At 47.6% G+C, this 22,454-nt stretch overlaps 2 protein-coding genes across 12 annotated transcripts in view; one reads left to right on the top strand and one right to left on the bottom strand.

Annotated features, from left to right (window-relative positions):
• The first annotated feature begins 496 nt into the window (after window positions 1–496).
• AANAT (aralkylamine N-acetyltransferase) lies at window positions 497–14,121 on the top strand. 4 transcript variants are annotated; one of them, XM_038372639.2, is made up of 5 exons: window positions 497–1,085; window positions 1,766–1,849; window positions 7,903–8,181; window positions 10,972–11,126; window positions 12,448–14,121. In XM_038372639.2, exons 3-5 carry the CDS (start codon window positions 8,025–8,027, stop codon window positions 12,751–12,753), a joined length of 618 nt encoding a protein of 205 aa, XP_038228567.1. In that variant the 5' UTR covers window positions 497–1,085; window positions 1,766–1,849; window positions 7,903–8,024; the 3' UTR covers window positions 12,754–14,121. The 4 variants fall into 4 exon arrangements, with proteins under 4 accessions (XP_038228567.1, XP_043352348.1, XP_043352349.1 ...); XM_043496413.1 differs by lacking the exon at window positions 497–1,085 and having other exon boundaries at window positions 1,663–1,849; XM_043496414.1 differs by lacking the exons at window positions 497–1,085; window positions 1,766–1,849 and adding an exon at window positions 3,706–3,771.
• A 3,297-nt stretch (window positions 14,122–17,418) lies between these two features.
• Window positions 17,419–22,454, bottom strand: part of RHBDF2 (rhomboid 5 homolog 2) — an 85,883-nt gene continuing 80,847 nt past the window's right edge. For all 8 annotated transcript variants that reach the window (XM_043496412.1, XM_038371550.2, XM_043496409.1 and 5 more), the window contains one exon: window positions 17,419–20,030. In XM_043496412.1, coding sequence (XP_043352347.1) covers window positions 19,611–20,030 — 420 coding nt within the window. In that variant the 3' untranslated portion in view covers window positions 17,419–19,610. The remainder of the gene's footprint in view (window positions 20,031–22,454) is intronic.

The raw sequence follows: 22,454 nt of genomic DNA on the forward strand, positions 1-22,454 counted from the left end.
CTGGCTAAGTGGCTAGACCAATGGACAAAGGACAAAGACCAATGGACAGACATGCAAAAAATGATAGCTCTGGGCCCTTTGAAGATGCTGTGGGAGCTGCTAAATATGTAAATCTCTGTACATTTCCAGAGCTCCAATTCTAATAGAATTTTTGACCCCTCCACTGCTGCTAGACAACGACAGGGAGAAAGGGATTGGTTCAAAATACCCTGGTAAAATACAAACTGTCTCCATACTATGGAAAGCAGGATGGCTTTAACTACATTCCAACATGCCCTGTTCTGTGTGGTTGTAATGGGGGTAGGTTGGTTATTTTTAGTGCTAGTTGCTGAAAGTTTTGTTTTCTAGTGGTTGGGTTATATTTCTGTTTGGATTCTATCAAACATACTAAAAGGAGAAAAACTGTTTATGCTGGGGGTCACTTTGATTGAGACTTGGAAGCTAAACACATGCTGACCTCCTCCAGCTTTTCTTTAGGCACATATGAAGCCAGGCTCTGCTCTCCGTTACTCCTGTTTTACATTAGTAAAAAGAAAAGGAGTACTTATGGCACCTTAGAGACTAACAAATTTATTAGAGCATAAGCTTTCGTGAGCTACAGCTCACTTCATCGGATGCATCTTTATACTACCTTGTGTCTGGAATATTTTTTATATCTTGTATTGCCTCTAGGAGGGCAAAATCCTGATGGCTTTACACATGGAATAAATCTCACTGCAGCCTTGCTCCTTAAATTGTAAGCTCCTTAGGGCAGAAACCTTAAGTCCGATTCCACAAATTTTACATCATTGTAACTATTGACATCATTCGAGTTACTCCAGGTTGACACCAGTGTTGAGAGCCACGTCTGGCCATTTGTCTCTGTGTTTTGTAAAGCATCTTGCAGACTAATAAGTAATTTTAGTCTGAAAACAACCCTCCTGCCTCTAAGTGCTAGTAATTTCCTGATGCTTCTCTTTTCACAATCCAAGCCTGATAACATGTTCACGGTTCTGCTTTCCTAGGCCTGGATCACATTCTGATCTCTCTCACACTGGTTTTACGCCAATATGACTGCCATGGCTTCAGTAGTGTTATCTTTTCATGTAAGTGAAAGTAAACTTGGACTCCCTGTATTTCATTTTGTAAGTCACACTAGTCCTAGTTCTTGCTTTGCTGGGGATTGATAAGCTTTTCCACTTCTATTTGCCTACAGCCAAAACACAATGATTGACTGATGGCTAAAAGCTCTGCAGAGAACACTACTTTTCTTAAACACACTGGGTTAAATGCAGCCCCAGTTGGTGATGCAAGTGGGTGCAGCTGTACAAAAAGCAATAGTTACATCCGTTTTCACCATGCTGGAATTGAGCTCATTTAAGGGTGCAAAGCCTGTTTAAAGAAATATAAAGTGACTTCAAATGAATCTAGTTTATTATATATTGATGTATTTCATATTTCTAGCTGTGCATCTAGTCATTGGCTCTATCTACCTGCATACCTGAGACATGCAAACAGCACTGACTATCTAGCAATCAGCTAAAATGCTTTATCCCCCTGCAGACAATCACACCAGGAAAGAAAAGCCTCAGAGGATGCTTTTGCTGGCATGTCACCTTAAAGCCTCTCACCTTTCTCTGTGACTCATCAGGGTTTATAAACTACTTACAATTTCATCACGTGTTCTATAAATAACAAATATATAAGCAAAAGCTTCGTAAGTCACAGCAGAATAAAAGCAGTAGGCGGGTCAAAATTCACTGCTGTCTGTTTCCTCCTCTGGCAGTAAGACTGCAAGACCAGACCACGCCATCCAGAGGAACAACTTTTGGAGTTCTTACAAGAAATCTTATTCCACACAGGCATACAGGTAATTGTCTGCATTTCTACTTTAATATGTTTGGTACTGATTTTCTAGAGTGGAAAGCAGCCTTTAAAGAGGCCATTCTACTCTCCATATAATTGCACTTGGTGCATTGCCTTCTAGAGCATGGAGCTTTGCTAAATTAAAATTTGCTTGCAAAGGCATCGATTAGAATGTGGATCCTACCATATTCCTCCCCCCCCCACCCTTACTGCCCCCCCACACATTCTTTTAAAATCTGAGAGTGATGAGTCTCTGCAGTGAAAACCCCACATTTTAGATCTGGGAATAGACAGGGCTTTACTGCAAGAAGAATTTTCAGGCCTAAAATTGTGGTTTGTGATGCAAACAAACCCTCAAGGTTTCTAAAAGATCTGAGCATTCAAATCCCAATCCAAATATATGTACACAAAGCAAACATTGGTTTGAGTTGCATGTCAATGTGTATTATGAGCATACTGGTCTGTTTACACATGAGCATATGCATCTCCATGTACTATACGAACATTTAGATTCCTTCAGCACATGAATGTAAGTGAGAGATAACATTTACATGTTCATTCTTGGGCAAGTCACTTCACTGCTGCATGCTTCAGTTTCCCCAAGGTTGAAATGGGATAATGATAGAACTGGGTGGGAAATGGTGTCCCCATCCCATGAAAATTTGAGATTGACAAATTCTCAGCCTGAATTTTAATAAAAGTCAAAATCTTGAAAGTGTTAGCAAACTGGAAGTCCTTAAAAAAAATTGAAATGTTCACTTTTTAAATTAAAAATGGTCAAAATATTTTGAAATTATCAAAAGCCATTTACACTAATTAACTTACATTTCAAAACAAAAAATGTCATTTCAAACCAGAGAATGAAAAGGAAAACAAAAAAAGGGCAGCCTTTCCTCAGTATCACTGACTTTTGCCCTAAACGGTCCCTGGTAGTGATCTTGGGGAGCTTTCCAAAGCTACCTGGCAGATTTAGATGCCGAATTCCCATTAATTTCTATTGAAAATTGAGTGTCCAAATCCCTTAGGTGGTTTTGAAAAATCCTACCCCTTGTGTATAAAAGTCTCCATCTCAGACATCCTGACTTTAGTGATACTGTCTTTATATGGTATAATGTCTTTATATGGTACAGTAGAACCTCAGAGTTATGTACACCAGAGTTACAAACTGGCTGGTCCCTCACACACCTTGTTTGGAACCGGGAGTACACAATCAGGCAGCCCAGAGACCAGAAAAAACCCTAAAAACCACAAACAGTACTGTGTTAAACTACTAAAAAATAAAGGGAAAGTTACACAAAGATTTGACAACGTAAGAAAACTGCTTCTGTTCTTGTTTAATTTAAATTAAGATGGTTAAAAATCAACATTTTTCTCCTGCATAGTAAAGTTTCAAAGCCGTATTAAGTCAATGTTCAGTTGTAAACTTTTGAAAGAACCTGAACTTTTTTTTGGAGTTATGAACATTTCAGAGTTACGAACCTTAGGGAATGAATGTTGTTCGTAACTCTGAGGTTCTACTGTATTGGGCAAAGAACAGCTAGAAAGATTTCTGATGGAGTGGTTCCTTGCATGAGCAAACCAATAATTGACAAATTAATTTAGCATGACAGATATTGAGAGATATTAACAGGGAGTGAATTCCCACATCTATATTCCCTATGACTGCTGCAAAATTGGCCCCATACAATATTAATGATTCGTTGGGCCATATTTTGAAACCCTTACTCACATTAAACAGTTTCTTGTTCTTCAGAAAATCCCATTGATGTCAATGGGACTGCACACAGAATAAGGTGTTACTAACTGTGAGTAAGGGGATGAGAATCTAGCCTTATATATTTACTTATGTATTTTTCTAGGGCTTGATCTGGAGGTGCACTGAGAACCTGCTACAGGAGCTCAGCATCTCACAGGATGAAGCCATTGGTGTGTATATTTCAGTCTAAAGAAACTCTTATTGCATCCTCTGGGGTATATCTGATTGGACCATTAATCACCATAAATGGTTAATCCAATCAGCAGTACGATTGACTCCATAAGAGTCAATAGTAAATCTTACAACTACTATTAAAACCATAGACATTGTAAACTCTCCTAGTAGTTTGGCCATTGCTATATTGCACCCTTAGTCTATGATCTATCAAAGGAACATGAAATATCCATTTGTAAAATTATCTTTGGAGTGAATTAAATTAGCACAAAGAGGTTCACAGTCCTTATTACACTCACATCTAATGAACAGAAAACTCCTAAAGACATGCACAACAGAGGCATTAAATAACTAGCTGCATTTATTCACAGAAAATAACTCACTGATATAGCTGATCAGGACAATAATAAATAAAATGCTAATCAGGTGAATATTGGAATAAAATGATTTTTTAAAGAATTTTTAAAATAAAATCTGATGGCACCTGGCTTATACGAGCACAGAAAAGATCTGAGGTGCTCAGAGAAGACATTGTCCGTCTGTTCATAGACAGAGTCAAGGGTTAAATTGTTATGACTATTAGAAAAAGGACAGTGGCACATGAACATCTTTGCAGTTCTCTTAAAATAAATTCAGAGGGTGAAATCTGGCCCCATTGAAGTCAATGGGAGTTTTGCCATTGATTTCTGTAGAGCCTGGATTTCACCCTTTGTCAACAGCAGTAGAGTGGTAGGGGTATCACTGCAGGCTTCCACACAGCAATCTCCTGTCAAGTCTAAAAAAGACCTCTGGGATCTAAGAGTTAATGTCCTAATCTCTCTCTCTCCCCCCCCCTCTCTCACACACACACACCCCGGATCTCTCCTCCAGTTCCCCTTTCGCTCCGCAAAGCGCACTCACTGCACACACACACACACACACACACACACACACACACGAATGTCACGTCGTCATACTTTGCTTCCAGAGCTCAGATGCTGGCACATTTGTGGAGAGACTGCATTAAACCACCACAGACACCTCAGGCCCCGCATAGCAAATATAGCAATTCACCGTAACTAGAGAAAATAGCAGTGCTGGGCTAATAATACCATGCAGTCCTATTTCTGATGCACTGTGGCTGCTGGCAGCGCTTTTGTTTGTTTTGTTATTTCTGCAAATCCTATTAGCTTGTTGACAGCTTATAATTGAAAGGGGAGGCCAGCACCTGTTGAATAATAGTTGGTGTCCTAGTCTCATATTTATCTCTAGGGTTGTAGCAATCCGTTATAATATTCAGCTGGCAAATAATTCCGAATGCACAAAATTGCATTACACAGGGTCAGCTCTCAGGAAATATTACCTATGATCTCTGCCTGCGGGAGAAGTGATTTATCAGACATTTGCCCAACCTTTCTGCGCACTTGTGTCTAGTGTACAATGATCTGACAAATAGTTTACTGATTTGGTTTGATCTCTCTCTCACCCCCCCCCCAAGTTTGGGGCTATTCCAAGCTAGGGATTTGGTTGGGCCATATAGGGTAGACCCTGCCTGATGAGTCAGGTATAATTGGCTGTGTTTAGTCACTTGGGAGCTAGAGATAAATCACAAGGTCTGAGTTCAGCAGCCTCAACAAATAATTCCCTTTGTATCCACCACAGTCAAGCCTGTCTCCTGTAGGAGAGACACTACAAGACCATAAAAAGGGTTGCGGGCCAGTGGCAAAGTTCAGATCTGTATCTGCAGCCAGCTCCCAACTTCCTCAGAGTTTGGAGGGACTAAGTTTAGGGCCACATCTCTGGAAGGAAACAAATCACTTTTAAACATTCTCAAAATCTCCCCTCTCTGAGTGGAGTAGCACACTGCTGGCAGGTCCTGCCACATCACCACCTGGGGTGCTACGGCCAGGAGTGCTGTGCTTTTCTAATCTCCTGTCAGCTGGGCACTCACTGCTCTGCTATTCCTTGCATAGCTCGCTCACACACATAGCATTTGCTCTCACTGAAGCTGCCTTGTAAAGCCATCCTAGGAATTTACCAGTCCAGACCCGATATCTAGGATATCTACATGGCCTCCCCTACCTCCACGTATACCTTCCAGTGAGATGTATTTCCTGCTGCACTCCTCTTTCCACCCCTTGGCATCTAAATTAGACTCTCAGCCAGGGAAACAAAGATGAGGAGTAAAGATGTGTCTAAGGTTCACCTCAACCAGCTACATTAAAATACTACAACTTGTCCTCCCTACATTAGGGTGTTGCAACATCTTAGCTAGCGTGTTAGCTCTCTGGTTGTAAACCACTGTTTATTCCTAGCATAGACACAGCCAGAGAAAGCATAGCAGAGTCTACGCTGGTGTAATTTATCTGCGGAAGGGGCTAGAAATAGATGTACATGATAACAGCTTAGGCTCATCCCTGAATTTGGCCCAGATTGTCTACTGTGTATACACTAGAGAACCTCAGCAATCTCTAGAGAGAAATCTGTGTAGATAGATAAACAGATCTGTAAAGATGAGCAACCTCCAAGGAGCTTGGAGAGAGTCTAGGAAGCACAGGAACCATTGGCTGGAGATTTTTCTTTTGTTGCTAACCTGCAGTGCATCCCAGTGGCAGGCCCTGTAGCCGCTGCTGCATCATTACAGCCAGTGCTAAACAGTATCTGCAGATAAATTCCAGCATTTCTCCCAGAGTCTGAGCAACAGCCGACACTTCCCATCAGCCATTTCTCTCTGGCAGCTGAGAGCCACAGACCTAATGCCAGCACCCTAACTGCCCTCACTAATGGAGTCACTTGTGGACTGCACGTCCTCCTGATGAATCTACCCAGGGAGCCTGCGAATACAGACACTGGACAGGCCAGATGCTGGACACATTTGCAGTGTCACTTCTAGGCTGTGGGAATCAGAAGACAGCCTGTACCAGTGCATATTGTTCCCTTCCCAGTGTATTCTCTGCCCATGCCTTTATACGCACTCCATCTGCCGCTCATTTGTACCATAGGAAATGCATTTCCTCCATCTTAACTAACCCAGACTGGAGCACACAGGCGGCTGGGGGCAGTCTGGAAGCAGGTGGGCAAATCTGCCCCACAAAAGGGCACTCAGCAGCCCTGCCCAGGAGAGGGCAGAGATGAGAATGTGTGCGCCTGAGAAGAGAGAAGGCAATAGCAGCCCTACACTTCCAGGAAGAGGCAGTTGCTTGGGGGTGGCTCTTCTCATCCAAGCATGGACACTCCAGCTAGGCAATTTTTCTGCCAGTAGCTGCTGAGGCTGAGAAAGCTGCTTGCAGGAGCTCTGTCCTGCTAAGGGGCTTTTCTGATGAGCTGAAGGAGGTTCCTTCTTTCAGTGACACCCTCTCCAAACCCTCAAGTTCTCTCCCAAACTGCCTCCACAGTTCATTTGCTCTGCAGGCCACTCCCCCACACCTTGACCCCAACTTCCTCCTCTTCTCAAAGGAGAAAAAGCACTGGGCTCTGAGCCTTCCCCCCCCCCCCCCCCCGCCCCATTCAGCTCGTTAATTACATGATTACCATAAGAGCTTCCAGAAAGCAGAAGATTGGCTTGACAGCATTAAGGGCCCGATCCTGCAAGCTGCTCACGGTCTCCTGCAAGGTGTTGAACTTCAACGCAAGCCAGAGTGAATTGTGGGTGCTCAACACACGGCAGGAGAGACTCTGTGCCTGACAGGATCAGGCCCTAAAAGTGTTTTGTTGAGTCACCAGATCCAGCTTTTTGGTGACCTTAGAGCCACCTTCCCTCCCTCCCTCCCCGCCCTCCTCCCGTTCATGTCAGCACATTAACCCTGCCCGTCTCACCACTTAACCCTGCTGGCTGGGCCCCAGGCTCTAAAAGCCATTTCTCGTCCCTCCGCTCTGTCATTAGCGCTCAGAGCCTCAGCAGCCAGGTGGCTGGCTTTTGTTCCTGGCTTCAGCTGCCTGGCAGGTGGGGTTTGTTTTTGTGACCTGTCCCATGCCAGAGCCCCATTGCCCTGAGCAGAGGCCCCGCATTTGCATTGTGGTAGCGATTACGTCTGAGAACCAGAGCGCGTTTGCACCAAGAGGCTGGGTGGTCGTGCAGGCTCATGCAGGGCACGGCATGCATATATAGCAAGGGAGACAGGTTGCCTAATCCAGTACGTGCTTGGCAGGTATTTTTGGCCAGTTGGCTGATCCCACTGGAGAAGATTTACTGAAATAGCAACTCGCTGACGACACCGGTGGCCAAAAGGGAAGAGAAGTTTACGGAGGACGCCAGAAATAAAGGAGGAGGATGTCCGTGATCAGCGCCTTGCCTTTCCTGAAGCCCATTCACCTCAGGCCTCCACGGAGCTCGCCCGGACGCCAACGCCGCCACACGCTTCCCGCCAGCGAGTTCCGGTGCCTCACCCCCGAGGATGCAATCAGCGTATTTGAGATTGAGAGAGAAGGTAAGAGCCCTCCTTCCCCATTAGCCATCTGCCTCAGTCCTGCTCGATCAAAGAAACCACAGTACTGCCCCAGCCCTTAATTCAGAAATATACCCAGCCCTGGCGTGCAAGTGGAAATGTCCCTCTTTCTGCAGGGGACCAGGGCTGAGCATCCCAGGCAGGAACAGCTGAGAGTCATTATGGCATCTGTCTTGGAAGCTGGGGCCCAAAGTGCTTTACAGAGCTAACCAACTAGCAATGGAGAGACAAATGGAAAGAGAATGAATGACCCATTTACTCTCACCCAGCGTCTTTAGTATCAGATCCGTTACAAGCCCCAGTCAATCTGTTTTGTGAGGGTATTGAAAACTCACCTTCCCCCGATAAAGCCAGCCAGCACTCCACACTCTTCCTACAAGGACAGGGAGAATCAGAGGTGGAGGCAGCTTTAAGTGTGCTGGAAGCCAGGTGTTATAGGGTGGAACCCATTTAAGGGCCTGTTCCTGGTTCCATTGGAGTCAATAGCAAAATTCCTAGACTCCATAGAGCCATGCTGAAGTCACATTTATTCACATACCAGCACTACTCTCCAGAGAGGCTCCCTGCAGCCAGGAATGCAGCATATGCCTTGGGGTACATTAGAAAGCACTTGGCCCTCCAATCCTGCCCTAGGAAGGTCTTTTCACCATAGCAGGGTCAGTAGGGCCAGATTCCACTGGGAACAAACAACCCTTTTCCTCCAGGTGGGGTGTTCCCTTCTTGCTATGTGCTTCGGCCACTGAACACTGAAGCCAGCTGGGATTCAAACAGATTAGTCAGAATCAGTTTTTCAGTCTTTGAACCCGAGTTACAGATCAAGTGCTTGTTGGAGCCAAGAGCATTTGTAGCTAGCCTAGTTCTTCTCATGAGATTTCTCTGGGTCTGCAAGACCTGCAAACCATGGGCCGCATCACCACTCGGGTCTGGGCTGAGTTTGGCTCTTTGTTCCCTCTTGTGATAAATTTTGAAGGAATGCCAGCAAACCTACTAGAGAAGGGGAAGTAATTTCCGTGCAACAGTCAACAATGGCCAACGGCAAGAGATATCCTAGCATAAGCCTATAATGTTCCACCAATGAGAACTTGCCACCTGCTGTAAAGAAGGGAGGGGTTTCCACTAGTAACAACAAGATCAAATTCTCCATCATGTCATTTACACCTGTGCAAAGGGAGAGCAAAGTGGATGTAAATACTTCCATTCTGATCTTTTTTGCACAGGTGTAAATGACTGCATGAGATACAGGGCAATGGAAAACCAGGCCTGGAAATCAAAGCTGGGAGGAGCCCAGAGCAGAGGGAGACAACTACCACAGTTCTTACCAGAAGGCAATATGCACTTCCCATGTTCTCAAACCCTAAACACAAAGGCTCAGATCCACAGATACTGAGGTGCCTAAACTTAAGACTTAGGCACCTAAATCCCAGTTTTGGCTCCACTGTGAGGCACAAAACTCCCTAAATTCACTCAGGGCTTATGTTTTTGGAGCAAAAGTTCCCTAGGCACCTGTGTTTCTGCCTGTAAGCATGTGCGCTGCTGCCTTCCTCCAGGCATGTCCCACCTAAGCCCCAGAGCAATTCATGAACCAGGGGAAGACAGGCATTCAGTGCCCAATCCAGCAGGTTGCCTTCCAGATCTGGTCCCATTCAAAAATCCAGCTGGAGGAGATGATGGTGCTGCCCATCGTATAATTGGACTGGGGAATCATTCTCTCAGTCTTGGGCCAGAGAGAGAGATAGAGAGAGAGAGAGAGAGAGAGAGAGAGAATGATTCTGTAGCCCAGTGGTTAGAGTGCGCCGAGAAGTGGGAGACCTCCAGCTGTTTGGTATTGGGGCAAGGCAGGTGCCCTGTTGCTGTTCAGGGATCGCCAGCAGGGATAGGCACCTACCTTGGGGCTGCAGAGCACACTCCTCTCATCAGAATCACCTGGCTGGCTTTGTTGATCCCAGTCTAGGGAGCCTGTCTCTCCCTGTTCATTATCTCGGGAACCTCAGTGCCTAACTCAACTGTGTGGATTGCCAGGTGTGCCTGTGATTTTTTTGAGGCGCCTAAAAGTTAGGTGCTGGGAGGTTCAGTGTTGCAACGTCTAAGTCCCTTTGTAGATCTCACCCAAACTACTTTTACTGCTAACCAGCTTTCCCTTTTATTGATCATTTCCCAAGCTGGAGAGATAATCATAAAATTTCAAGACCAGTGTTTTCCAAATCAATTAGCAGGAACTTTGAAACTATATAAATATCTGTGCCCGGTTTTAAATTGAGTGCTAAATGCTGTAAGAATGACCCAGAAAATCCACAGGGAGAGCACAGGTTTCAGAGTAGCAGCCGTGTTAGTCTGTATGTGAACGAGTGAGCCTTAAAGCAGTGGCCAGGATCAGAGATGTACTGATCAGAGAACAGGGCAGGCACAGGTTCCTAGAACAGGTCTCCTGTTCAGGAGAGCCAAGGGCTTTGCTTCCTCATGTGCGAAGTGCCCAACTCCTAAAAGGCAGTAACTTACAGAACACGTATGGGTGAGAAGGGGAATCCCAGTCCCTTCTGGCTTCTCCTCCTGGAAGGAGGGATTGACTTGAGCCACAAAGTTCAGATCTGGATTCAAACTTCCCCAGAGTCCGCAAGTACCTGGATCCAGGGCTTTGGTTCAAACCCCTCATGTTCGTTAAGCTCCAATTCCCAGCCCATCATCAATTAGCCTGAGGTTCTCCCAGCCTAGGGTGCAGTGTAGCTCCGAGAGGCTGTTCCCTCTTGACATTGCCTCGTTTTTATTCTTCTCTAGCATTTATCTCTGTTTCGGGCGACTGCCCCCTTCACCTGGATGAGATCCGCCACTTTCTGAACCTGTGCCCTGAACTGTCACTTGGCTGGTTTGAAGAAGGCCGGCTGGTGGCTTTCATTATAGGGTCCCTTTGGGACCAGGAAAAACTCAGCCAGGTAAGAACCAGTTCCTGTTACTGCATCTTGTCTGTTTCCTTTCCATGCTAGGGATGGAGAGGACGACGACGGAGCTTTGAGACAACAGGGTGGAGTCCAACGTGCATAGGCATTACTGTAGTTATTGGAGATTACTCCAAGGGAGCATGTGACCCAGGTGCTGAGCTGAGCACCCAGGTGCAGGGAAGGAGAGCGGGGGCTGCTCCAGGCACCTAATTAGTTCAGTTTGTAAGACACCCACTTTATATTTATTTCAAAGGGGCAGGGGAGGTTCCATTCTTTAGTCCCCTCGAGCTTTGCAGCCATGTTTCAGCCCTATCTGCCAAAAGGGCTTTTCCATTTCAGAGACATCCACAACTTTTAGGGCAACAGGGCTTTGGCTAAGTGCCACCTGACAGACTAGAAATGGAGAGGTAAAAAATTCCCCATCGGCACCTGTCATTCACATTCACAGTGTGGCTTCTATTGAAAGCCCAAAACTCAACACACTTACTTCCATCAAATGATTAACTGCAATACAAACAGGCCCATTCTCTGAGGGACAAATATACTTCCTGCTGATTCAGCCTCTCTTCTGCAAAGCACTTTACAAACTAATCCATTTCTACAAGCAACCTAGAGTGAGTTCACTCCTGGAGAGAGATCTCTTGCAATATTAATTGCTGCAGGATAAAAATAAGTAAAAACTGAGTTATTGCTTTGGTATTAACATGCGTTTAATATTAAAAAAAACTCTTTACAATGATAAGTAATTAAAACTGAAAAGGGCCCTGTAAGCCTTTGCAGGGGAAGGAGCGCCCTGTAATCAGTTAGAGCAAGAAACTAGGAGGCTGGACTCTGGGGTGTGTGCCTGGCTCTGTCACTGCTTCTCTGGCACCCTGGGCAAGTCACGTAGGACCTGATTTTCAGAAAGGGCTCAGCAGCCACAGCTCCAATTATAGTCATTTGGAGATTGGGGAGGTGGGGACTAGGAGCTCAACACCTCTGAACAATCAGGTCCTAATGGTTCCATGCCTCAGTTTCCCCCTCTGTGAAATGGGGATGACTTCACCTATTCAGGGTGCAAGGGTATCATGAGCCTTTGGGTACTGTCTGCAAAGCACTTTGTACTTGAACACCACCTCCAATAGGTCAGGTGAGAGCTGCAGCTGGTGTGCATCTGCTTACTTCCATGGAAGCTGCTCATTCACACCAGCTGAGGATCTGGCCCATTGCATCGGCAGCCCGGTCAAATGAATGCTCTGTATACAGAATTAGAGGGCCCTGCGGCCGTGAGCAAACCGCCAGCTGACACACTTTCCTGTCTCCCCTCCCCCGGCAGGACGCGCTGACTCTGCACAAGCCCGGTGGCACCACTGTGCACATCCACGCGCTGGCCGTGCACCGCACCTTCCGCCAGCAGGGCAAGGGCTCCATCCTGATGTGGCGCTACCTGCAGTACCTCCGCTGCCTGCCCTACGTGCGGCGGGCCGTGCTCATGTGTGAGGACTTCCTCGTCCCCTTCTACCGGAAGTGTGGCTTCAAGGTGCAGGGCCCCTGCGAGGTCACCGTGGGCTCGCTGGCGTTCGTCGAGATGCAGTACCCCGTGTGCGGCCACGCCTTCATGCGCAGAAACAGCGGCTGCTGAGATGGTGCCTTCCCCCAGCCTTGATGCTTCTCAGGCAACGTTGGGGCGGGCCCCCGTGTACAGGGAGACACACAGTTGAGCAGCAGCAGCTGCTCTCCGTATGAACAGCAGCCACACTTACTGCGGACTTTTGTGCCTGCCTGGTATTCCAGCTGGCTGCCTTTTAACTAGTAGCTCCAGGCCCAGCCCACTTGCCTCTCAACTGGTCCTAGTGCTAACCCGGCCATCAAGCTTACAGACAGAGCAAAAGGCAGCAGAACCACAATAAGCACCCCTGCCACTTCTCCAGTCCAGAGCTGAACAGGCAGGCTCCATAAGGCTACAGCTGTTGAGTTTGACCTCCCCAGGACAGGGGTACGTCAGTTCTGGCTAGCCTGAAGCCTCCCCTTTGGCTCCTGGCTTAAAAGCAGCAGTGGGAGTAATAAAGCTCTGAGAGCATGTTATGCAGTTGGTGGGGGGGACATTGCTTGAGAAGCAGCACCGCATGGATCAGTTCATCGATTCCGTTTGTTCTTTGTCAAATGCTCCAAGGCCTATAACATGAGGCAGGCATGTGGCAGACACCTCTGGCAGTCTCCGGTGGGAAGAGCCGTCTACGCCTTCTCACGCTAGTTGTTTGCTGCCATGTTCTGCTGTGACGCATTCAATGGAATCTGTGCTTGTGTGTTCTGTACATATTAGGGAGATATTCAGATACGCTAGGCTCCAGCAAGTCTCCCCCTTCCTCCCTTGCCCTCCTGCTGGTATAGGTTGACAACCAATGGAAGTGTGAGAAATCCCATAATAATGTAGGCTCAGTGATGGCTACCCCTGCTCCAACAGACTAGGGAACCAACTTCCAACCCAATATAGGAGATACTGTCCCCAAACCACAGCACGCTCACGGCCTAAGGGAGAGCAAAATATAACATGGGACTGAATGCTCTCTAAGGGGCCCAGCAAGGAGGCTACACCACTGGATAGACTTTTCCATCCACTCCCACTTCCACAGGGTCATTTTTCAACAGATCCTTTAAGATATTTGTGGTCCTTATCTAGTGAAATCCAAAGCACGGCTATAATGGCTCCAGAGAATTACAGATTAAAAGTCATTCCTATCAGATTGATCTGATACTCACACAAGGATTTGCAAAATCCAAAAGTGGCCCCACCATTTAATTTATTCTTAAGAACAAGAGGGTATATCAGCCCACTCTCCCTCACTCACCGCATGGACCAGTGCTGCGTATAGACCTGAGCTCCTAGCTCATGCCATCCTAGTTCATTGGAAATCTGAAATCCCCTGGGAACACCTTGTGCTGTGTTTGTTTGTCAGTTCTTTTGTTCATCAGCAAATAAAGGATTTGTTTGTTGTGTTTTCTAATTGGGTTCTGGTGGGCGTTTTTTCCTGGAACACTATTCAACAACCTGTAACAGCGGTAGACAAAGGGAAGGGCACAGAGTTTGGTTTGCACACTTGAGAAGTTGCATCAAAAAGCCAGTGGGCCACAAAGCATCTTTCCCTGGCCGTTTTAGCTAAGACTAAAAGCTACGGAAGTATCCAACCTGATGCACAAAGGAACATTTGATGCAAAGATTGAGTGCGAAAGGGACAGAGGTAACCCCCCACCCCCAATCTGAAAGATGATTGCTGCAGGGATACTGTAGGATGACAGTCCTTCACTCTCAAGTCTGCTGCCTTCCCTTCTGTCTGGGCCTCTGAAGCAGCCTGGGAGGTGGTCACTGACAAGAGAATTGTGCCATCTTTCCTTTCCATTGATCTTCAGAAGCCCTATCTGCTTTCCAAAGATATTCAGCCTGTCTTACCTTCCTAGCCTCCCCTTGCAAGAAAAGCAAGGTCAGTTTCACCTGCCTGGAGTTTGATTTCATTCAGAACAATTTTTAAAACCAATCCTTTCCCAATAAGCATCTTAGGAAGTTACAGCAGAAGGGAGGGGAGAGCGGTTTTGTGCAGGATGGAAGAAATGCAGTCCTACCTTTCGTGAACGTCTCTTGTAAGGAAGGACAGGTCAGAGCGTTCTCATATGACCTGGCTGCTGTCAGCGCACCAAAAATACAGCAGGCTGTATGTGCGACTCCCAGCATACCTGGCTCTCCCACACCAGGGCCAGGCCTGTCCGCTGTATTCTCACCAGCGGGGCAGTTTGAATTTAAAGCAGGAAGGACATGGATTTCCATCCACCCCACTCCTGCTCCATGGCTGCAGCCCCTCCCACTGGACCCTGCTCACTTTCTGGAGTTAACCCACCCTCTGTCCTTCGCAGGGGAACTGCCCCTAGGTCTATGCTAAAAAATGTTGCCATTATTGTAATGTGGGATGGGGTGTTGCTTTTGTGAACCTTTGAGACCAGCCAAAGCCCTAGGGTGGATGGAGGAGTCCTTTTGCCAGGATATGTTGTCTGGAGACCTGGTGTAAGCTATATTGGCAAAAGCATTTGTTGCCAGTATAAGCAGTGTCGACACTAGGAGAATTTGTTGGTATAGCGACATGGGCAAACCTTCCCTAGAGTCAACTAAGGCTGCGTAAAAGTGCAGCTCTGTTCCTGCTGCTGAGTCTGTTACCGCATGAGGGCACTCGTTTAAAATCCCATAAGAGGACCTTTGGCCAAGAAGCAAACACAGAGCCTGCATGTGAACTTGCACCAGCATGGAATTCAGACAGGACATAGGCCTGGCTCTGTGCAGTACAAAAATTGGCCACCTGCCTGGTCCCAATACTACAGGGAACAGCTTCCACTGTAGAAGACTGTTCCAGTGAAGGCTGCTGCAGAAGCACGAGGGACTGCTATTGTAGTGGCAGTCAAAGCCGGCACCATTTAAAGCCTTCATGTGAGAAAGGGGAGATGGCAGCAGCAGGAAAAGGCAGTTGGCACTAGCCAGCACGATGGGCAGCGCAGCTCCATTTATCACCACACGAGGCAGACTTGAGTTCTGGGACTGCAAAGGCCACCGAATGGAGTCCAGGAACACCACAAACCACGTGAAAGTCTCATGGGTTTTGTCACTGGAATGCCCTTGATTGCCTCCAAGTGCCAGGATTCAGTAGCTTCCTAAGTTTCACAGAGAGCAAAACCTTGTTGAATCTGCAGTAAGACCATTGCAGACGACCAAGTCAGTAAGGAAACCCACAACTAGAGAAATAAACGATATAGGCGTTTGAAAGCGCCAAGTGCCATTAAATAGCATCTGATCTAGCACCAATGAAGAGACTCCAGCGAGCTTTGGGTTGGGATACAGCATTAGCCATATATAAATGCATGGAAGGCTGGTGTAGCACACTACTAGAAAGGAAGGATGGTCCAGTGGTTAGAGCACTAGTCTATGATCTTTGAACACTTGGGTTGAGTTCCTTGCACCACCACAGATTTCCTGAGACACCTTGGGCAACTGACTCTGTGCCTCAGCTCCCCCACCTGTGAAATGGGGATAATCCCATGGCCCTACCTCCCAGACACGTTAGCGTGAGAGCTGCTCAGATGCTAAGTGCCATCGATACGAATTATGCAGCACATGGTAATACATTTGCGCAAGAAATGAAGTCGTAATGAGACCACACTGTTCTCTCTTTACTGGGCAGTGGTATGAGGAGACCTGCCCAGGAGAATGACCACATTTGGGAGAAGAGCCAAGGAAGCACTGGTGGGTTCTGCTACAGGGTACTGACCCAAGACCCTTCAGGGGCCACAGATTAAGACAACAGCCAGGCTAATTAAGAAGAGTTTAGACAATTTGTATTTCACCATCATTTAGTTTATGCTTCGGCTTTAGAGTCAACCATGGCTCTGTTTATTTCATCCTCCCTCCCCCAATTGGTCATAAAACAAGTGTCACTACTCCCACCTAGTGTCATCCATCCAGTGGCAGCACCTGAGCCTGGAAAACGGGCTTTGTGCGCTTCTCATTAAATAAAAGACATTTATGAAAGGAAACAGTACTGAACAGCATCAGTGATGACAGGGTAGCGCTCCAGTTTTTGGATAAACTAGCATGGAGGGAGGGGAGGGGGATCAGAGTGGATCTAGAGGCAGTAATGAAGCACACCCTGTATGTAGCCAACCACCCAGCCCAAGTGCGCTGGGACACCATGCGGCCCGGCACCAGCACAATTCGTCTTTGCTAACTCAGGGAGAAGTTTCCAGATGCACAAGTGTGATGGGAGAAGCTGTTTTATCGGTGTGAAATGTATGAGCTGAAGGGGCCCATCTCCCTGCTTCGTTTACAGAGACAGCTGATCATAAGCCAGACAGGCCAATAGGGTGCTTAGAGCAATATGTACAGACACCGTATGCTGCCATGGCTCAGACTGCGCCACTGGGCTCAGGAGAGCAACGCCAGGCATTCATTATTCAATCTTTGACATCCCTGCCTAGCCAGAGAGGAAGTACAGCATGGGCAGCAGCAGGGCAAGCTTCCTCCTTTATTGTTGACCCAACCCCAGCCCACATCTGTGCAGGAGACAGCAGTTTGGTCTCCATCCATTATTCAAGCCTTCACCTCAGCGCATGGCACACAACATACTGAACAGCAACCAGAAGGTAAACATGGTCTGTCGCAGGCTGTATCAGAACAAGGGACTCCAAGGAGAATGCCTCCGTCTTCCCATTATTAACATGCTCTTAAAGCTTCCAAAATCTGTGTTAAAGGAGGCACTTTCCACTTCGGTTCATGGATGGAATCATTTTAATTTACTGAGGACTAAAAAAGAACTTATATTTGCTTCTTTAAAACAAGATCTCAGCCAGTTACGCAGCAGTGTAATTTCAGAAGCCCAGCTCTACCTGGTCCAAATACCATGCTTAAGAGCTTAATTGTTATTTCTCTATCATGAGATCCAGTCTCCTAATTACAAGATAATTAAACGTTGGGTTACTTGTTAACTTAAAGAGTCGAATGGCCAAGTTAATATACAGGAACCATATAGGATAGTATCTGTCATGCTTTTACTAACTGGATAGTTATTGTACTTGGGCCCTAGAAAATAAGGAATAAACTAAGATTTGGTATTTCTCTGTGCGCTTTTTGGTCCATTCTCCAAGATTATGGTTTGGACACTGAAGGGATAGCCAGCAGTTCCTCTTTCACGCAAAATCTACCCACGCCCCTTGTGGGTTAAAAAAAAAAAGAAGAGGTACGACTGTGCCAAATGTGGAGAATCACCTTCTGACAGTCATATTGTGAGAGAATTCAGAAACCCCAAGGGTCTGAAGCAAGGTGGGGCTGTAAGAGTTGCTAACTAACCCATGCCCCCCTTCTTGTGCCTTCCTCAGCAAACGCATGCACACTGACCCAGAACTGTCAGCAGCATGTTACTCTGTTAGTCCATCTTTACAACAGTTTCCTGGTCACCCTAGCTAGGAACACATGGATTCCGGTAGCAAGCCAGATGGAGGCAAGTCTGCTCCTCTGTGCTTACAAAGGAAAACTCCAGCCTCAAAAATCCTACTCCTTGCATGTAATCCCCAAGCATCAATGGTTTTAAAAAGGGGGCTTCACTACTTTAAAGAGCAAACAGAAAAAGTTTGGGATACTTTGATGATGAAGGTTGGGACTAAAAAAAAAAAAAAAAGTGTTGCTGAAGGCCCAATTCCACCACCCCTCCTTGGGCTGAAGTGGTACCTTAAATATGCAAACAGACTGATTTCTACAGAGCCGTTTTCACAACAAAGCACTGCTCAACTTGAGTAAGTGGGCAGAATTAGCCCTTATGCACCACATTGGAGATCGGACTCTGCATCAGCCTGAGCAGTGTCATTAAGACCAGTCAGTTTCCTCTGAGCCAGGCACCAGCATTTGCTGAATGGAGCCACTAGAATGACTGGTATTCCCAAAGATCACTCAAGGACTCTTACCAGTGAGCATTTGGTTCAGGTGCTATCGCTGATCACTGGTGTTTTCCTCTAGAGCCTTATGGAAGTGAGAAATATTGGCATATAAAAAGTGCCCCCTGCAAAAGGGGTTCGTTTTCACAGTACAATTCACACTACCTGCAAGGCACTGAGATGGGATGGGGCTACAGGATGGGAAGCCCCATTTCATGCTATTAGGCACAAGGAAGGAAGGTCTGTACAGTGCAGGTCAGGAAAGGGAGACCATTGAAAGAGATGCAGCAGGTGGGGAAAAGAGGCAGATTTTGCTGACTGAGTTCAACAGGTGTCATTTGGATGCTTTCAAGGCAAGCCCTGAAACGTCTCATTCTTGGGGCTTCAGTCCCATAAGGAAGGATCCAGCAGTTTCACCATGGAAGGATTCACTGAGGGTGAGAGGGAGAGGCACTGGTGAGGGCTGTTTGGCAACACAAGTCACTGCACAGGGTCATCACCTCAGAGCACGGTCCACCACTGGAGGCCTTTCCCCAGCATGGAACAAAAGCACCAAAAAAAAAAAAAAGTCTCCCACATTCCCAATTTGGTTTGAGTCTTTCCCATGTGAAGTGGCTGCTGGGCTCCCACACCAGCAGCTGGACCTGGGGATTATGGCTTTTCAACGTGGGGTGACAGATCTGTCCCACGTTGGCTGGACCAAATGCAAACCAGGTCAGTTCAGCTCCACTCCTTCCCACATCCAGCAGTGATCAACCAGGGCAGTTCCCCCCCGTGTCCCCAAAATAACAGCACCTGCCCAGCGCCCTGCACCAGCACTAAGGGACAGACTGTGACTCTGAGGCAGGCCTAGCCCTGAGTGAACATCCTGCATGGCTTTAGACAGCAGAGAAGAGGATTGGGGCACTTAACGGCAACGTCCGCCCCTCTCCGCTGCACCCTGATTTGAAGTCACTTTCCCAGTCAGAAAATCCACTTGGTGCCAACTTTCCATGTTAAAACCTCTGCCCCATCCTGCCCTATCTCCAGGCTGTGGGGTCAGTGCAAAACCTGGTCTAGGTCATACTTCTCACAGAACTTGTTGGTGAAGGGCAGGCAGGTGAGATGCTCGATCCAGTGCCAGTTGATCGGGTAGACATAGAGCCAGATCACCAGGGAGGCAAAGAGACCAACAAAGACCAGCAGGGAAACAATGATCATGGCCCGCTTGCGGTACTTGTCCCCGGTGCCGAAGGTGATGTAGGGGAGGAAGGCGAAGGACAGCAGGAGGCCGCTGAGGAAGCCGAAGATGTGGGCGATATTGTCAATCCAAGGCAGGAGGCCGCACAGAAACAGAAAGAGGACGATCCCAAAGAGGTTCAGAAAAGCCTTCCAGGGCTTCTCTAGGATCTGCCAGCTTTGAAAGAGCTCCACGAAGAGGCAGGCCAGCAAGCCAAACTGGGATCCAGCAGGGCCAACCTGAGGAAGATAAAGATGGGTCCCACTCAAATTCAATTCAGTTACAGGAGTAAAAACAACATGGTCCAGTGGGTAGGGCATCATGGGAATTAGGAGAACTGGGTTCTATTCCCTGTCCACCACTGACTTGCTGGATGACCTTGGGCAAGTCACTGCCCTCCTAGTGCCTCTCTTTCCACTCAAAGGCTTTGTCTGCTAGTGTGTACACAGAGGGCTGGGACTAGGTAAACCCCATCATGGGCTCATTCAACTATTTTGACGTGCTGTCCTTCGTTTAAATCCTGACTAGGTGAAACAGCAATAAGCAGCTCCCCTGTGACCTGGGCTCTGTCTCATCACTTGCTTTTGCTTTACCGCTAGAGGCACCAAGTTAAAGACAAATATCCAGCTCAAGCTAATGGCGCTCCAGACAGCTTTTGGTGCATCCATCTAGCATAGCCATCAGCTTTCCCAAGACGTGTCTAATTTATCACAGGCAGTAAACAGCCACCAGAGGGCGAGTTGGAATCTGTTCTGGCTCCTGATTCATCCAAGGGCAGAACCTGTTACTGGTGCAGGTGGGTGAGACAGGAAGAGACCCAGCAAAGGGGACTGACCAGCAATGCTCCCCCTACTCCCTGCACACCAGAGGGGCGGGGATGACAGAGGTGAAGCAGAGGGACAGCGAGGACAGGGAAGGAAGAATGAACCGGACACTGTTTCCTAGCTGGAAAGGCTCCCATTGGCGGCTTGGGACAAGAGCCCTGGTGCCTGGGGCTGCTCAGACCTGCTGGGAAGCGGCCATAGAAAAGGAGAGTTCAGTACTTTGGTTCCCAGAGAAGTCAGTACTTTTGGTGGCTCAGCAGCCATCCCAACCCGCAGGCTAACTCAAACAAATCAAAGGGATTACATGTGTGTGATCTAATGCAAAGCCCATCAGAATTCTGCTGACAGATTAGCCATCTGCTTGGAGCGTAAACCCGCAGGGTGCATGCACGCTCACGTGTGTGTACATGGGACGGTGTGGCACGTGCAAACCCTGCACATGAGACAGAAGTGGATTACGGCCAGACTGCACCCTCAGTAAAGAGGACACATGGTCAGCCACAACTCAGACTGAAAATTTTTGGACTCTCTCTCTCTCTCTCTTTACTCAGGCTACTGTACCTAGGACTCCTGGATTATGACTGAGGAGAGAAATCAGGGCCCGATCCCCACTAGCAAGGAGTCTGGAGAAAGATTAAGATTTATGCAGTTTAGCTGAACTATGCCCTTTGCTCACCTTTGACTAGTCTACAGTCAATGTTGACTCAGATTACATGAAGGAACCAGTTCTAAGCCATACCCCCTAGTTGTTCACACCGTGGGCGACTGTCCGCATTTAATACACATCACCATATGTCTGCTCTAATGCAGTTCAGAGCTCAGGAAGCCCCCCCACTCCCGACTGCCATGAGTAGAAGGAATAAACTCCCCTGCATTGGAGGGGCAGCTGCACCTAGAAAGTCAGTGCTGAAGCAGATAGCTACAGAACATCCTTAAAAAAACATCCTCCAACTGTAAACGCCTCTTCCAGCACCTAGCACACTGGGGACCCAATCCTGAACTGGGGCACTGGGCGCTAAGTACTGGAGTTTGAGGTGCCAAGCACCCCCACCTCTCACTGAGCTGTAAAAGCCCAGCCTCCAGGACATGGCTCAGAGGGATGCTGCAGTCTCTTCTCCCCTTTACACAGGGTGGGGCTTGGAGCCTAGAAGGCATTTTTTTTTTTTTTTTTAAACCTGATCTCTACAGTAATCACCCCTTTCCTGTGGCAAAATGGGCCGACAGCTCCAGGGAAGGCGCCTCTGAGTGGGCAAAAGGCTGTGCAGTGAGGAGACCCCCCCCTCCCCCCGCAAGGTCAGGGAGTGTGGGGTGGAAGCAGCGAGGAGGAGGAATGAGTGAAAGGCAGCAGCTGCCTTGCAGACTGGGGTCACTTATTAATCCCTCCAAAACCTCCCTTCTCAGCTCAGGAACTAGAGCAATCGGTTTAAGAAGTCGAGAAAGCTGGACCACTGATTCTCTCCCCTACCTCTCTCCATCCTGCTGTGGCGGCTAACGCCGTTATCCATTTCCTTTGCATCACAGGCTACCGAGCCCATATTCCAGGTCTGGGCAGGAGCGTGGGGGCCAAGTTGCTTGTTACAAGTAACCGAAGGAGGTGCCCTCTCAGCTATTCCCCAGGTGGTGTGACTAGCAGCGTCAGGCACAGAAAGGGCAAAGGGTACCAGGGAAAACAGCTGCTGGCTGAATGCCCACAGCGGAGAATGTTAAATGAGCTCAGGCCACCAACCCGAGAGCAGCCCTGCATCACACACTGTACGGAGGGCAGAATGGACCAGTGTACGGGGGACCTGCCATGCAGAACCACCAGGCAGTTCCTGCACATTAAGCCATGGCTGGGTC

Source organism: Dermochelys coriacea, chromosome 14 (assembly GCF_009764565.3).
Source record: "Dermochelys coriacea isolate rDerCor1 chromosome 14, rDerCor1.pri.v4, whole genome shotgun sequence".
Taxonomy (NCBI): Eukaryota; Metazoa; Chordata; order Testudines; family Dermochelyidae; genus Dermochelys; species Dermochelys coriacea.